A 17,981-nucleotide genomic window follows, 5' to 3' on the forward strand; every position below is an offset into this window, starting at 1 on the left:
CACTTAAGATATCAGTTGATTTTAGCCACTAAAAGGTGTTTCCCTATCCTGCCATTTTTATTTTCCCTGGAGAAAGTGGTGGGATTCCAAAATCTAAAGCCTACGGATATCAAAATTCCAAAAGACAAAAATGTTAGTCCCTCAATGATGATATTTCAGATGACGTAAGTATAACAGAGGCTGTTCTTTTGTGTGTTTTTTGGTCTCCAGAGCCTGCTTCTCATCAGTGTTAGAACTCCCAAGTTTTTGTTGAGCATATGGCTGCCCAGCCAAAAACAGTACTTCCCATCTGTCCTTGCATCAAGGTGTGGCCATGTTCCTAAGTTCTGTCCAAAGGGTTAAAAGTGTTCATGGAACTTCAGATCACTTCCTTTAAAAAGCTGCCAGCCAGCCCTCTACTTCCTTTTCTCCCTTTCTAAGAGCTAAACTATTGATGTGGTAGTAGGGATTCGGTTATGGCAATAAAATTGAGATTAGTACCTTGGGCCTTGGGAGGAGTAACAGCAATAGCATCACTGTGTCATTGGAAAACTCATGGAGTGGACACATGGTATGATCTCAGTACCACTTACAAACTTGGACTTTAAAGGAGAGAAATATAAGCTTCAATTTAATATAAGCCATCGATACTCTGACAATTGAAGCAGTCAAACAATATCCTAACTAATAAATGGAAAATGACTTTCCCGGATCTGCCAAATAATATTTCATCTCAGTCGACCTGCAAAGTGGGTGCTAAAGATGATAATGCCAAAGGGGAGTGAAAAGACTACTGGAAAATGGCCAAAGAATGAGTTGTGGTGGAATAAGAACAATTTTTAATTCCATATATTTGGCTAAATTAAAACCATGAACTACCTGTAGAGATCCTCAAAAAAAAAAAAAAAAAAAAAGACTGAGTAAAAGAGCAAAGATATAACAAGTAGCGTTTAAAAATAAAAGCAAAAATAAATAAATAAAATAAAAATAATAAAAATAAAAATAAAAATAAAAGCAGTCATGGGACTGCCATCCTCGCTGCTGGGGGCATATGCCCCAGCCCCTGCACCACCCCTGCTGCTGCCTGGGCAGGGGGAAGGAGGGGGCATGGTGCCTGTAATTATTAAACATGAATTCAATTTAAAAAATAAAATAAAAATAAATAAAAATAAAAACAAGTAGGGAATAAATATTGTAAAATATTGTTAGGTCAGCCTCCAATATTTGAGGCAGATGGGGAGCTCTTTCAAAACTCCCACATTAGTTCATATATCCCTGAATGTAGAGACTATACACATAAATATATAACTGTACTCTATTCAAAATTAACAAGTATCCCAAAAAAGTTTAACATCTGAAAAATGTCATTATATTCATTATTTTTATAATAATCTCCATTAACTAAAGCAGAAGAGTTCTAAATAAGACAATGTCACACTATCTTAACTTTCCCTCTTTGTTCTCACCTTTAATAAACTTCTCCACAATCTACAAGCTACACGGTGATGTGTAAGTGGTTTTACTCAATCAAAAATTAGTCTAGTCTTTTACAACAAAGTTCCCATGTATCATTTACACTTCTTGAGTTTCATAAAACATGCAGATTTATTAAAATTTCTTGAGATATTCCTGAATATTCAAGATGGTTAATTAAATACTCTTGGTAAATTTTTGGAAAAAAATAGTAAAAAAAGACTTTAATAAGAGGTAACCTATAGTAACTTCTGCATCGATGAACATATTATGATGAGTCTCACTAAATTTGTTCCCTAGACAACCATCTAGTCTAGGTGTTCTTAATGTGTAAGAGTTGGGTGACCTTGGGTGGGACAAAGATTACACGTGTAATTTCACTAATCTCCAACTGACACTTGGCATTTTCTTCAATTACTCATATAAACAACACATCACAATGTTCTCAGCAATATCTGTGATCTTGTCAACAATTTATCTCACATCTCATTTTTCAATGTTTTCATTTCTAATTACAATTGTTGCAGATATCTCAAAATATTGTTTACACTCATCATCATGTCAAACAATAGTAGTTATAGTTAGACCTGCAAGGTATATAAAAAACACATATATCATAAATTCATTTCTTTTACTATTTTGATAACTCTGTTTCAATATAGTTTCTTTTGTAGTTTTATGTGTTTGATTTTGCACATTTCAAAACATTATTTTGGAAGAATCTATTGACATCTCTAAACTCCTAAAAGGGATCCGTGGTACAAGCCATATTTAAGAATTGCCGTATTCAGTTCCTGCTGCTTCTAGAACCCATTTAGACTATATGTATTATCCAGCAAGCTTTTAATAGCTATTAGTGCAGTTTATGTTTTACATTTCCATTATACTTTGTGAACTGCTGAGAGGGCTACATTACAGAAGTGGTTTTTGCTCTTCTTTTTGGATAAAGAAAATTCAATTACAAATACTAATGATTTCACTTACTTGCAAAGATCATTAACACAGCTGGCAATATACAAATATGGATCAATATATTCATGGCAGCTCAAAAAAGGGAACTGCAGCAATATCTGACACTTGAAGAAGATGGCCTGTGTGGAAGAGGACGACAGTCATCAGAACATATTTAATGATACACATGTGCTCTCATTTCTTCCACTGATCTATTGGCAGGACCCTCTGTTCTTACCAGGAAAGGGAAGGTAATTCATCCTTATAGTAACCATTTTTCTAACTACGTATTTGCACAATGAGTAAGTAGCGCCCTCATGCAACTCATTACATTCACTATTTCTAAATAATCTTCAAGTTATTCCTGTTGCAGAGACATTCCCTGAATTTTACAGTGTTTAATTATGTCATGTTTGCACTAAAAGTGCTTAATATTCAATATACAAATACAATATGTGTATATTATACCCAACATGCCCAAACTTTTCACATCAAATTTACCTCAAATGCTGGCATTCCACTGGAGCACGGATTTGGAAAATCTGAGGGTGTGGGTACACATTTGGTGTCATCTGGAATTTGCACCGACCAACTATTTGCAAACATAGCAATGTCTTCTGTATAGTCCTCTGTTTCATACAAACACACACACACACACACAGAGAAATATGTGTATCAGCATCACTTTACCCAAACACAGCTCATCAACTCCCTGGTCAAAAATTTAAATTCAATAACTTTATAATTAGCAATGATTGCCAGTGATATTAGACTATAATATTACCTTAGCATGATAACAATACATCACACAAAGTGTAAGCACCAAATCAAAGTTCACATCGTTGGAGAGAGAAAAAGCAAACATTGTTGAAGCAACATGAGGCGGGATTAAAAGTGAATGGTGCAACATGCACACCAGTAAAGCACTCATTAGCCTGAGTGTGTTGTAGAGAGGAGAAAAATACACCTAAAACTAAGAAGCATAAGTAAGAGTTGGGGTGAAATTTTTCAGACAGCCCCCTCATTATATTTAACATCAATCAAAACCTTACTAAAACCGTAGTTCCATTTTTGAGGTACACAACAATAAAAAAAGTCTTCCATGGAGATTTCAGAGGATAACCACACAGACAACGAGAGACTGGAAGAGACACCCAGAGAAGACTAAGAAGGGAATCCATTTCATCTGAAGATGACCAATAGTGTTTCTAAACATGCTCAGGACAGGTTGCTAAAGAATCGTGCTACTATCCCGCATTGTGTAGAGGCAAGCTTCAGGAGCTAATGTGCAGGCAGCAGCAGACAGATGGTTGGTGGTGAGGCTTCTGGGTCCCTGCTCCACGTCAAGCTTAAAACGTCTCAGCACCTGGCCTGAGAACCAGTCCAGGGCCTCATATGAAAAATAATCTTGCCCCACATTTAGAGGAAGGTTGAATCTAAAATCTCAAAGATGTAGGAGAACCAAACAAGGTAACATCTCAAAGTTTCATCTAAGACAACTGTCAGATGTGAGCTTTAGGTTCCTCACCACCTAAGTTTATGCACTGATGACAAGCTTCCGCACCACTAGAATAAGTAACTTGGGCCCGATGTTTGACCACTCTTGCTCAGCATCTTCAAGATCCGACCATGTCTGCGTATAATACCAAGGCTTGGGGAGAATGTGGTGGGAGTTCATCTACAAGAATGCTTCCTTCTCTTTGTAAAATCCCCAACTTTATTGCAGCCTGGAAGACTTTTTCGATCTGGCCCCTGTACTCCCCTCACTCCCCATCACCGTCACCCACCACACCCACCCCCACCCCCCTATATCCTTCACCCTTAGTCCTGCTCAGTCTACTCCAGGCGTACTGGCCTTATTTATACTGCTCTCCACTCAAGCTCATTCCCACCTTCCTCCTGCTTCTCATCCTTCACAATTCCCTCCAATCTTCCCTCTGCAATCCTCCTTACTTCATTTAGGTGTCTGGTTTTTTGTTTTTTGGGTTTTTTGGGTGTCTGTTTAATAGGACTTCCTCAGACACATCTTCTCTGTCACATGATCTGGACTACTACCAAACACACCCTGTCGTATCACTCTTAATCTCCTTTCCCAACTTCTTTTTCTCATAGCTGCTGTTGCTTACAAAAATTATATTTTAATTAGACTCTCTTCATTTTGTCTTCTACATTGAGGGGTAATAGTTTGTCAAAGATGCCCCTATTGCTTATCCCTAGTTTAGTATCTGGCATGTAGTAGGTGCTCAAAATATATTTGCTAAGTAAGTGAATGAGGCCTCCTGTGTGGATCAGCACTTGAGCATCTGCCTTTGGCTCAGGGCGTGATCTCGGGGTCCTGGGATTGAGTCCCACATCAGGTTCCTTGGGGGGAGCCTGCTTTTCCCTCTGCCCACGTCTCTGCCTCTCTTTCTGTGTCTCTCATGAATAAATAAATAAAATCTTAAATAAATAAGTGAATGAATCAATTGGGGTTTGCAAAATTTAAATAGACTATTAGAACCCTAAAGCTTTCAAGTTTGGCCCACCTCATTATCTCTGATATTGTTGGTAAATGTTACACATTGAACCAAGCATTGGCCTGGTCTAATATATATTTTTTAAAAAGGTTCATTTATTTTAAAGAGAGCACACAGGTGCACATGCATGGGGCGGGGGGGGGGGCAGAAGGGGGGAGAGAGAATTGCTAGGTGATGGCCCCCTGAGCACGGAGCCCCACGCAGTGATCGGATCTTAATGACACTGAGATCATGACCTGAACCAAAACCAAGAGTCCAACCCTCAGCCAACAGAGCCACGCAGGGGCCCGTAATATACCTTTTTGAAAAGGAAAAACTGATGCTACTTGTTTTTGTTTTTTTTTTTTTTTTTTTTAAACGAGTGAAAGAGAGCGCATATGTGTGCACGAGAGAGCTGGGAGGGGAAGGGCAGAGGGAGAGTGAGAAAGAGAATCTTAAGCAGGGTCCAGGCTCAGCCCAGAGCCCAGGTAGGGCTCAATCCCAGGATCCTGAGATCATGACCTAAATTGAAAGAGTCTGAAGCTCAACTGACCGAGCCACCCAGGTGCCCCTGATGTTTCTTTTAAGTAAATGTATAGTTACATTTTGTTTCAAAACATCATCATTTTTGAAAATTCTGCAGGATCAAAAATATTACCCAAAGGCCCACTGATTTCAATATCAATGCACAAATTTTAATGTAACTAAACAGCCTGGATAGTCCCCTAGAGTTCACTTTAATTCTAGCTTAGGGATCCCTGAGTGGCGCAGCGGTTTGGCGCCTGCCTTTGGCCCAGGGCGCGATCCTGGAGACCCGGGATCGAATCCCACGTCAGGCTCCCGGTGCATGGAGCCTGCTTCTCCCTCTGCCTGTGTCTCTGCCTCTCTCTCTCCTTCTCTGTGTGTGTGTGACTATCATAAATAAATAAAATTTAAAAAAAAAAAGTTAATTCTAGCTTAAAACTACATATTTAGCTATTTTTGTAACAATGCATTAATAAGAGTCACAAAAGTTGGTTATAATGAGACTTTAAGTCCATATCAATTGGTAGTCTGGAAGCCTGCAAAACTCAGTTTAAAATGTTTCGTATAAAATATGCTATAAGTAAAGTAATTTCTTGTACATATTGGAACACTTTCTAAGAGTAAAAATGAGGCATTATTAATTGCTACATTGGGAAAAACAAGAGTAAACCAGGGCTTCTATTTTGATGTGTAGCTAGCTATAAACATGAATTATGGAACCAGAATCTCAGTGAGCCAATCAATTAAAATATTTCTATATCCACAGATATTCTGAAAAGCCTCATTTCTTTGTGAAGTCATCCCTGAAGAATGAGTAGGGATGCAGGAAGAAATACAATTTTAATCACTGTTAAGAAACTATGCATTCAATGGCTTTCAATCAAACTAACTCAGTGCCTCTAAAGATTTATCTAATCAGCAGAGGAAAGAGTGAGTTAAAAAACAAAAAAACAAACAAAAAAAACACTAGGCATGTGAAAGCTAAAGGTAATACAGCTTGTCTGTAGACATTTTCTTGCATTATTACAGAATGGGAGATAATTGGAGGGCAGCTTTCTGTGACATCCTTGTAAGTTCTTGTGCTAGTTTTTTTATTACTCTGCTTTCTGCTGTGCACCGAAAAAACTATGAAAAAGCTGATATCTCTCTTTAGGCTCTTCCTACATACTTTCCAGGGTCCTTCTTGCCTTCTGCCAATTTAGCCATAATTCAGTCCACTTGCCTCCTGCCGGTCTTCTTCCAGCTATAATCTGCTAACACTCTTCTGCACGCTGCCCAGTTATCTAACCACTTTATGAGCAAACGTTTTATGTCCCAGGTCATCAAAGTCTGTCTGATCCTTAACTTAAATCCTTCCCTGAGTCTCTTGGCCTCTAGCAAGAGCAGATGCTGTGTTATATCCTCACCTTTGTACCATGTTCCCCAGACGTCCCGGGGCAAGCTGCCCACAGCTGTTTTTCTAACTCTAACACTGAGAACTGAATTAAGTATTATTTTCTTCATGAAGCTTTGATAGCAAAGAAAAAGAAATCAATAATGACCATCTGATTGGTTCCAAACCATCCTTCCTAGTACAGGCTCAAGATTCCAAGTTTGTGAATCCTCTTATTCTAAATATCTAACTGGATACAAAACACTAGTCCATGGTGATCTCAAAACTGTACATCTGCATGGTGCTTACAGACTTTTGGGCACTTTCACTTACATTTTCTCATTTGATCCTCAAAGGCTAGGAAGCTTTTAGGGTCATTATTACTATCTTCATTTTACACACGAGAAAAACTGATTGCTTGGAATCCTCTTTTTCATTCTCAGTGTTAATAAACTAATCCTGATGATGCATTATCCATCTTGGGTAAAACGTTTGCATTTTAACATGGGCCTCTTAAACCAATGTCTTTAATCAAATGTTTCCCTATTAGCTCCATTCTAGGCTTATTGAGAATACTTGGGGATGATTATAAATCAGCTAAAATGTATTCAGTATTAACTATGTGCCAGGCAACGGATGAAATATTTTACATGGATTACCTCATTTAATCCATGCAACTCCATACTATTATTATATCACTAAATTTAGAAAGTTTAATATGTGGCAAAGCAGAATTTGAACCCTATCGTCTGACTCCAGAACCCACAGTCTAAGTAGGACTTTCACTGTCTCTTAAAACACAACATATGGGTGACACTTCTCTATAAATTTTAAAGTATAAAACAAAAGCATGACATGGCACTATTACAGATTAAAAATCAGTTTCTCATACATTTATCTAAGCATGGGATTAGAAGCCAGTCAGATGGATAACCCAACCCTGACAGTACCATTTACAAGCTATGTTACATTGAGCACATCACCTTGTGTCCTCATGGTACAATTAAGAAAATTGGAAGAAAGGGGTAAGAAAACCCTTACAGGATAGTGTAAGGGTTGGGGATAATATAGATACATGAACTGTTATCACAAATAGTATCAAGGTACATTATTAGTGCTGACAACACTGAATTTGGAATTAATATATTTCTATTTTACAGATGAAAAAAATTGAGCATCAGAGAGATCAAATGAGTTGCCTCAAGTTATACAACAAGTAAGAGTTGGAGCAAGATTCACAGTCTGGTGTGCTGGTATTAGGAGCAGTATTCTCCTTCATTGCACCTTAAAATGTGGCCCTAACTCCTAATTGTGTCCTGTGAATCTTTATTCTGTTGCCGCTGCACACTAGTATCTAAATTGAAACAGAATCCATTTTGAATTTTGAACTAATTTCATTGAGATTAGTTTCATGACTTAGAATAAATAGATAAACAATGACATGTACGTCACTATACACAACTAAAAAAACTTTCCAAGTTCTTATTCAACTTTTTATAAGTTCTGTTCGCATTATGATCTTTATAAAACCATTATCCTGGTAGTCAATGAATTCATTCCTGTGAAGACTGAATGCAAAATATCTTTTGTCTAAAAGTAGGTAAGTTTGTCTCAAATGGGTTTCAATCACTAAAATATAAGCCTAGACAAGGGAGAAGTCTTGGATGTATCCCAAGTTCCTACAACAGTGTCTGACACAGAGTAAATGCTTATTTAATATTTGTTACATGAGTAAGACTTGCATCTTAATTTAGCGAATGCAAACTAGCTTATGGTTTTTTAGAATGACAAATATTTTTCTATTCAATCTTCACTTAAAATCACTAGGCAGGCAAGTGATAGCTACCAATTTTACCCAGCCTAGGATAAGTTACACCCTTCTGGATACAAATAGCTGGATCAGTGAAAGAAGAAGGCTTCGGAAGTATCACACACTTCTTCCTTTGCACATACTTACCGTGTTGAATGATGAAATCATCAGATTGAATGTCATTGTAGTTTCCACATAAACCACAGGATTTCCCTTTATGCTCCTGGGACAGTTTGAGGTAAATTGCAGATATTCCATCCCAAGCCAATGAAAAACCAAAGGTTGTTTTCACAAGAATATAGTCAGCTAGTTTCTCAATGAAAATCTGCCCAATAGTCTGAGGCAAGGTTAAACTTGAAAAAATAGAACAAAGAGAATTTAAGAATTAAATTCATTACAGATGATCTATTTTTTCTTGAAGTAACTGAGAAATAAATAAAAGATAATTATTATTCAAAATTATTGAATAAACTATGCAGCTAGATTTCCTAAGCAACCATCTTGTTGGAAATCTCACCACTTAGTATTGAAATAAAAAGACAACAAAAAATGGTACCTGTTACCTCCACTGGTAAAGATTTTCTACATATAATTGGATGCTTCTTTCAACCAACTAAAAATACATTTCTGCTAAATATCAGTGACTTCATAAATCTGGAAATAACCTTGTCTATTTAGAACAATAGGAGGTAAATGTTTTTATTTTTATCTAGAAAATACGAGATAATCTAAAAATGCTGGTCAACAATTTTGAAGGAAAGAGAAACAATGGTGAACATATGTAAACACGCTGAGTTCTGATTTTGTTTAATTTTGCTTTAAACTTGGCTGTAAGGAAATAGGAGCTTCTATCACCAAAACGTCACCTTGGTAGAAGTCATTGTTTTCCAAAAGAAAAATGTCTGGGCATGATTAATTATAATTTACATTTTTAATACTGCAAAGTACATTATTAAAATGTAAAATACTTTGTAATACAGTATTACATAGGGGTTTTATTCCTACTTTTAAAATTGGATATAATTGGGTCTATTTACACAAGAGTCATACTGAATATTTAACTCCTGATCCAATGTTTAGCCTTTCCACTTTTTACAAATACATACTCATAGGAAAGAAGTGGGAAAATATAAGAATTAAAGAAAACTAAGCAATTGGATATTTTAAGAGCACAGCAAGTCACCTAAAATACTTCAGAAAGATCACTGGTGTCCTCCCACCCACAAGTATTACAGAAAAGAGCAGGTGCTAATAATTGAGAAGATGCAAGGAAAAGTCATTTTTACTAAAAAAGTCATGCTAAATGAAGCTTATAACTATAATATGAGTGAGGAGGGAGGTTAGTTGGTCTACTCATACATTTCTCTCAAAAACTTCAAATTAGTGAGTTCCTTTCCAGAAACAGCATGATTCAAGGAACAAAAACTATAAAACCAAACATATTAATTAACAAAGTGATAGCCTCCCAAGAAACAATTCAGAATATCTGCAATCACTTGGACAGAGCTGTTTGCAGATAATTTCTTATGGGGAGTTAGCTACAAGAATAGGAAAATTACCAAACTTTGCATTGGAGAATAAATGTGACTCTAGTTAACTACTGCCATAATCTATTCTTATTAAAAATCATAAGCATGAAAAATTTATATTAAATTCACAGTCAAAGCCAGTATGAGTAATATCATTTAAATTTGTGAATTTATAATGGCTATACTTGAGAAAAGTAAATCATGGTTTATAAAGATATTTCATAGCTACAGGATGTTAAGTGTATGAAGATAAAGTTGTTCTGCTGTGGGTATTTATTGGTTTGGTCATTTGTCATTTGGTTCTTTCACAACAAATCTGATGAAATACACAATTTTTGAAAATAAAAGATGCCTAACTGTGATTCTCCAGCTGTGTATAACATAAAACAATGCTAGTAGACATGGGGCATAATAGTAAAAATTAGATAATCTCCCATAAATTTAAGAAAAATTCTGTGCAACCTAGTCAGGAAACATTCACAATGCAAACTAAAATGAATGTACAAATTAATGCTGAAAATTATTCATGAGTTCATATGTACCAAAACCCTTCATTTCACAGGTGAAAGAACCAAAGTGCAGACAGGGAAGGTGCAATTTGCAGAGCCTTGTATATTTGACTTGATTTTATTTGATTTTGGCAAATATTTCTCAAACACCTGCTTTGAGTTAGGCCCTAGGCCAGGTGCAGCATTATTATAAGCAACTTAGCTGAATAATAAGAAAACCATCCTCTTTCCATCATACAAATCATACAAATGGAATCTATCATACAAATGGAAATCATCAAAGAAATATTTTCTCTAAGATTTAACAAAGAGTTAGTGTCCCTGAAAATCTACCTGCATGGCATTGGTATTTTTGTTTTATAAAATGTAATGATTTTTAAAGGGACCCATTATGTTACCCCAAAACCCATATAAGGAATTCTAAATTACTATTTAAATTCAGCTCCAAGAAATACATATGCAATTGCATTGCTTTCCCATTCAAAAGGCTCAGTTTTAGGGTATCCCTGGGTGGCTCGGCGGTTCAGCGCCAGCGCCTGCCTTCGGCCCAGGGTGTGATCCTGGAGTCCTGGGATCGAGTCCCACGTCTAGCTCCCTGCATGGAGCCCACTTCTCCCTCTGCCTCTCTCTCTCTCTCTCTCTCTCTCTCTGTTTATCATGAATAAATAAATAAATATTAAAAAAACAAACAAAAACAAAAGGCTCAGTTTTAGAGGCACATGGGTGGTTCAGTGATTGAAGATCTGTCTTTGGCTCAGGGTGTGGTCCCAGGGTCCTGGGATCAAGTCCCACAACAGGCTCCCCACAGGGAGCCTGCTTCTCCCTCTGCCTCTCTCACTCTGTGTCTCTCATGAATAAATAAATACTTTTTTTAGGCTCAGCTTTCTTTTCTAAGAAAATGAGAAATACAGAGCCCAAATGATCAAGAAAATAAGCCTGAGAGATGTGAGGGACTGCCTAGGGTCCCCTGACTGTGACAAAGCTTAGATCAGAGTGGCTGCCTGGTACTTCAACCAAAACCCTTTATGCTATCACCTGCTGTCTCTTGAGGAATCGAAACTAAAAAAACGTACATAGCTTGGTAAAGCCATTGTGCCAGAAAGAATCCCCAGGGTTCAAATGAATTCTAAATGATAGAATTGTTCCATCCCACAATTTACTTTTTCTGGCATAGCTAAGCCAAGAAATATTATAAAATGGGTAATTCTATAATTACTTAAATTGGAAGGTGGATTATTCCACAGTGTTCCTACTTAACATGTATAAAGCCTTTCTTCAAACTGTAAACATCCCCTTCCCCAAAACTCCCAGGTCTTATTCCTGTTAGGTAGGAAGGCAAAACTGGGCCTCCCTCTGATCTATTCAAGAAAGCCAGTTATTTACTGGTTCTGAATCTTTGTCAGAACACTAATGAAAAGTCTCAAGTGGCACTCAAGCCTAATTCACACAAATCTGGGATAGACTTCCAAAGGTTTAATTTTATTTTAAGTTACTGCTAAGGAAGGATGGAAAGGAGGAAGGAAAGAAGGAAGGGAGGGAGGGAGGGGGGAGGGGGAAGAAAGGAAGAAAGGAAGAGAGAGAAAAAGAAGAAAGAAGAAAAGAAAGAAAGAAAGAAAGAAAGAAAGAAAGAAAGAAAGAAAGAGAGAAAGAAAGAAAGAAAGAAAGAAAGAAAGAAAGAAAGAAAGAAAGAAAGAAAAGAAAAGAAAAAAGAAGAAAGGAAAAGAAAAGATTTAAGAAAGAGGGCAAGAATAATTGAAGGGTTGAACTATGAAGATTCCTCCTGAATCTCTCCTAGAAAAAGATGTGATAGGGATCCCTGGGTGGTGCAGCGGTTCGGCGCCTGCCTTTGGCCCAGGGCGCGATCCTGGAGACCCGGGATCGAATCCCACATCGGGCTCCCGGTGCATGGAGCCTGCTTCTCCCTCTGCCTGTGTCTCTGCCTCTCTCTCTCTCTCTCTGTAACTATCATAAATAAATAATAATAAAAGAAATTAAAAAAAAAAAAAGAAAAAGATGTGATAATCTCATCTGTACCTATGCAAACATAAGTGTGTCCGGTACAAACTAGGGAGGTTAAACTGCTTAGATTCTGGTCACCTGACTGGCCTTGGAGCTTGCTAAAGTTTTAATGTCTGTATGAGATAACTTTAAGATTATTGTTTGAAAGAAATTCTCTCTTCCTACTCGCCATAATTCAATTCCGGGCGTGAGATGTTTGGAAATTCTATCAATCCATAACGTTATTTTCATCATGTCATTGATCCTATCTTACCTGAATCCATCCTTTTTTATTTCATGCCCGTAAATTCGAATTTCCTCTTGGTCTGAAAAGAAGAGGCTGATTGATCGATAACAGGAATACACCGAACCACGGCACTTAGGGCTATTATGAACCTTGAAGGGGGAAAATGAGAAGAAAGCATAGGAACCAACAACACATATGTAGGCCTTCATTTGAGTCGCCAAGTCACAACGACTGTCTACTGTTCCACAGCAATGTTAGACCTATGACATTTTACAAAATTACAACCATATTTAGGATTTTCAAGAGAAAAAAAAGGATTTACTGCAGAAATTAGATGACAAAATTCACTTTATAAAATACAAGATAATTCAGCATATTTTTTAAATGAGCTGATCTTTACATTTTGAGTGTCAATATATTTTTCAAGATTTTATTTATATGCAAGTTAGTCCATATATAGTGTATTACTAGTTTCAGGGGTAAAATTTAGTGATTTGTTGGTTGCACATAACCAACCAGTGCTCATCACAAGTGCTTTCCTAATGCCCATCACCCAGTTACCCCATCCCTCCTCCCACCTCCCTCCAGCAACCCTATTTGTTCCCTATTGTTAAGAGTCTCTTATGGTTTGCCTCCCTCTCTGTTTTCATTTTATTTTGCCTCCTATTCCCCTATGTTCAACTGTTTTGTTTCTTAAATTCCACACATGAGTGAGACCATATGGTATTTGTGTTTCTCTGATTGACTTCTTATTCTAAAGATACAAGGTATGTTCCAGGAAAAAAATTAGTTCTGACAGGAAGACAGTAGAGCACCACAAAGAAGCATATTTGTAGTTTTCATGTCCGTGTCATGTTAGAGACTCATGAAATGGAGCTCTTCACAATGCAATAGTTAAAGGTTGCGAAAGTAACTAATAACCTCTCTAAAAATAAAATTGCTCTGAAAATAAAAATAACATTTTAGGGAAGACAAAGATTACTTCTCAGAACTTGATGGGAAAATTAGTTGACTGGAAAGAAAGAGAGAGAGAGAAAGAAAGAAAGAAAGAAAGAAAGAAAGAAAGAAAGAAAGAGAAAGAAAAGAAAAGGAAGGAAAGAAAGGAAAGAAAGGAAAGGAAAGGAAAGGAAAGGAAAGGGAAAAAAAGAAAAGAAAGAAAAGAAAAGAATAAAGAAAACAAGAAGAGAAGGAAGGAGAAGAATGTTAGATTTTCTTACTCTATTCCAAAGTTAATTTCAAAGATTCAAAAAGCAAACTATAAATATCTGACCATATTGAGAAGAAATTTATCGAGTTAAAGAGTTTGAAGAAAAAGAAGCATTAGTGTTTGGAGTATAGAAAATGCAGCAAATAAAAAATGGAATAATTGCTAATTCTATACAAATGCACAAAGAAGAAAAATAAAATCATAACAAACTATTGGGCTTATCTCTAAACAATATTTATATGAATTCATATATTTACAATATTTAAATGACAATAATCTAAAAACCAGATATCATTTAACCTAAAATGTGATATGACTGCAAAGAGGAGGGAAGGAAAATATGTGTGTGTCTGTGTGTATGTATGTGTGTGTAAGTTAGGGGCTGAAGGGTGGTACAACAAAGATGATTCCATCCCTGTAGTAGGAAATGACTGAGTAAGGCCTAACTTTGAAAGATTAAAAAAATAATAGCATATTTTGGCATGTACGATAAAAGCCAGAAGAAACAGCTTAAAGAAGTAAAAAAGAAGTAAAAAGAAAGTAAAAAAAATTAAATTAAATTAAATTAATTAGAAACAGCTTAAAGAAGTAAAAAAAAGAAGTAAAAAGAAGTAAAAAAATTAAATTAAATTTTTTAGAAAAAGAGCTGAAGAAATGCCTATGGGGAGCCAGATTTTAGCTAGGGTTGAGAGTCAAGATAGGCAGGGGCTACATTTTCGCTTCACATGCCTTAGAAGAATTTTTTTAACTATGTATATGTATTATTTTTATGAAAGTAAAATTAAATTTAATTAAAAAGAATTAAATTTAGAAAGAAAAAGAAAAGGATCAGGAATATAAAAAGGATAGATGCATAAAGACGTTTGTCAAAATGTCTACTATGATACTGAAAAAAAATTTTTTTTAATTTTCTTTATTTATTCACTAGAGACACACAGAGAGAGAGAGAGAGAGAGAGAGAGAGAGGCAGAGACACAGGCAGAGGGAGAAGCAGGCTCCGTGAGGGGAGCCCGATGCAGGACTCGATCCCAGGACCCCAGAATCAAGCCCTGAGCCGAAGGCAGACGCTCAACCACTGAGCCACCCAGGTGTCCCTGAAAATATTTTTTAAAATCTAAATTTCTAGAACAGGACATAAGTAAATAACTTGAGTATTCCATAAGTTGGAACAAATACAGCTAACAAAATTTTAGTTTTTCAAGAATACTTGACATGGAGGTAAGTTCTTGACGTAACTACCAGGTGAAAATCCATGACAGAAAATTATACATAGTATGATTTCAAGATTATAAATGTGTTTAAAATTCAGAGGTAAAAAGAGTAGAAGAACTCAGCAGCGGTTAACTCTTTCAATTTTTTATTTAAATTCTAGTTAGTTAACATATAGTGTAACATTGGTTTCAGGAGTAGAATTTAGTGATTCATCACTTACATATAACGCCCAGTGCCCATCATCTAGAGCGCCTGCTTAATACCCATCACCCAGCTAGCCCATCCCCGACACCCCATCCATCAACTCTCAGTTTGTTCTCTACCCTTAAGAGTTTCTCATGGTTTGCTTCCCTCTCTTTTTTTTCCCTCTTCCCATATGTTCATCTGTTTGCTTCTTAAATTCCACAAGTGAGTGAAACCATGTGGTATTTGTCTTTCTCTGGTTGACTTAATTTGCTTAACATGATACACTCTAGCTCCATCCATGTTGTTGCAAATGGCAAGATTTCATTATTTTTGATGGCTCACTAATATTCTGGAAAACAGTACAGAGGTTCCTCAAAAAGTTAAAAATGAAGTTAAAAAATACCACCCAGCAATTGCACTACTAGGTATTTACCCAAAGGATTAAAAATATACAGATTCAAAGGGGCACATCTCCCCACAGTTATTAACAATAGCCAAACTGTGGAAATAGCCCAAATTCCATCGACTAAAGAATGGATAAAGAAGATGTGGTGTATATAGAAGTCTATACAGCAGCAATTCTAACATTATTTTTTTAGACTTCTCTGAAGTTTTCAAATTTTCTATAAGAAAAGTGAACTACTTCAGGGCACCTGGGTGGCTCAGTCCATTAAGGGTCTGCCTTCAGCTCAGGTCATGATCCTGGGGTCCTGGGATAGAGCCCCAAGTTGGGCTCCCTGCTCAGCAGGGAGCCTGCCTCTCCATCTCTCACTGCCCATCTCTCATTCATGTTCTCTCTATCTATCTATCTCTCAAATAAATTTTAAAAATCTCCTAGAAAGAAAAGAAAAAAAAAGAAAAGAAAAAAGAAAAGAAGAGAAAGAAGAAAGAAGAAAAGAAAGAAAGAAAGAAAGAAAGAAAGAAAGAAAGAAAGAAAGAAAGAAAGAAAGAAAAGGGACTACTTCTATAATCATAGAAAAGAAAAGAAAAAAGAAAAAAGAAAAGAAAGAGAAAGAAAAGAAAAGGGACTACTTCTATAATCTCCTAGAAAGAAAAGAAAAAAGAGAAAGAGAAAGAAAGAAAAGAGACTACTTCTATAATCAGGGGAAAGATGACATTTAAAGCAGATGGATTGTTGGCAAATTGAACACCAATAAAAAAATAAATTTATATAAAAAAATAAGGAAAAAAAATAAAGCAGATGGGTTTGTTGCCTAGAAAGAAGATTCCAGCAGCCAAAACAGAGCCAAGTAGAAACAGAATTAACTCTGGGAGCACAGTTCAGCATTGTGTGCTATTATCAAGGGATAGATTATCTAGTTGACACTTTATTCTTCAAAAGGGTGAGACCCTGGACACAAACATTTCAATGAGGGAGTCAGAAGGTGTTAGAAGGTGTTACAGTGATAAACCCAGCGAGACAGACAATAATTGATTGGAAACAAAAGCCCGGTAAATACTGAAGCTGCGTGCCACTAACTTCTAGAGAGACACAGAACTTTTTATCCTTATGCCCCATAAGTTAACTTTCAATAGGCCTCATTTCCTTTCTGGGTCACAAGTCTTTTGTTGCTCTTAAAAAGCTTCAAGGCCTACTTTTTAATATTTGCACCACCTAGGAGAGGAGAATTTAGGCAACTCCAATGTAAGGTAGAAAGGGGAAAAGGAAACAGAGGTTCAAGCAAATGTCACCTATGGAGGGTTTTAGCTTCTGAACAGGACAGCACAGCAGTTTCCTGACTAGGCTTTGAGATAGCTGAGAAAAGTCAGGGGAAGGTAGTGAGACAGGGAAAGAGGTCCCTGACTTTTTTACTGCAACTAGAGTCACTAGTCACTGCACCTTGCATTTTGAGCTGTCTCTTAAGAATTCTTCCAAATAGAGAATTCAACTAAGCACTAACTCTCTGAGCTCAAGCATATAGTATGGACCAACCTAGTAACTAGCTGCCTGTCTCTGTGCCCTTTGGCCCGTGCTTCTGTGCTCTGTCTCCTGATTTACACTAAAGGGGGCCTTCAAAAAAATTAACCCAGGGGTACATCACAGTGGTAGTGACAGGAAGGAAATGTGTAGGAGTAATTTGGTTAGTGCCCGAACCCACTCCCTCTTAAAATGTTTGAATAAAATTTAAAGAATGGGGATATCAACTGGAGTTGATATAGACATCCTGCATTGCCTCTAACTCTCTCCCACATGGATCCAAACCTTTCCTCTCTCAGTCCAAGGCTCCATCTTATTGGAATATACTCAGTTTAGTTACAAATTGGGTATATCCCATTAAGAACCAATCCTTCTCCTTCCCCAGTCAGAGCCCTGAGTATTCATGATATGATTATAGTGTATTTTCCATCATTCGTCCAGTCCTTTAAAAATAGAGACTTTGGGGCAGCCCAGGTGGCTCAGTGGTTTAGCGCCTGCCTTCGGCCCAGGGCCTGATCCTGGAGTCCCGGGATCGAGTCCCACATCGGGCTCCCTGCATGGAGCCTGCTT

The 17,981-nt window shown here is 36.9% G+C and overlaps 1 protein-coding gene across 2 annotated transcripts in view; it reads right to left on the minus strand.

The window, feature by feature from the left end:
* The window catches only part of OTOGL (otogelin like), a 132,447-nt gene that overhangs the window by 103,439 nt on the left and 11,027 nt on the right, over positions 1–17,981 (minus strand). For both annotated transcript variants that reach the window (XM_041738638.1, XM_041738637.1), the window contains exons 7-10: positions 12,916–13,037; positions 8,753–8,958; positions 2,905–3,032; positions 2,437–2,543 (exon numbers count right to left, since the gene is read on the minus strand). In XM_041738638.1, coding sequence (XP_041594572.1) covers positions 2,437–2,543; positions 2,905–3,032; positions 8,753–8,958; positions 12,916–13,037 — 563 coding nt within the window. The remainder of the gene's footprint in view (positions 1–2,436; positions 2,544–2,904; positions 3,033–8,752; positions 8,959–12,915; positions 13,038–17,981) is intronic.

Source organism: Vulpes lagopus, chromosome 23 (assembly GCF_018345385.1).
Source record: "Vulpes lagopus strain Blue_001 chromosome 23, ASM1834538v1, whole genome shotgun sequence".
Taxonomy (NCBI): Eukaryota; Metazoa; Chordata; class Mammalia; order Carnivora; family Canidae; genus Vulpes; species Vulpes lagopus.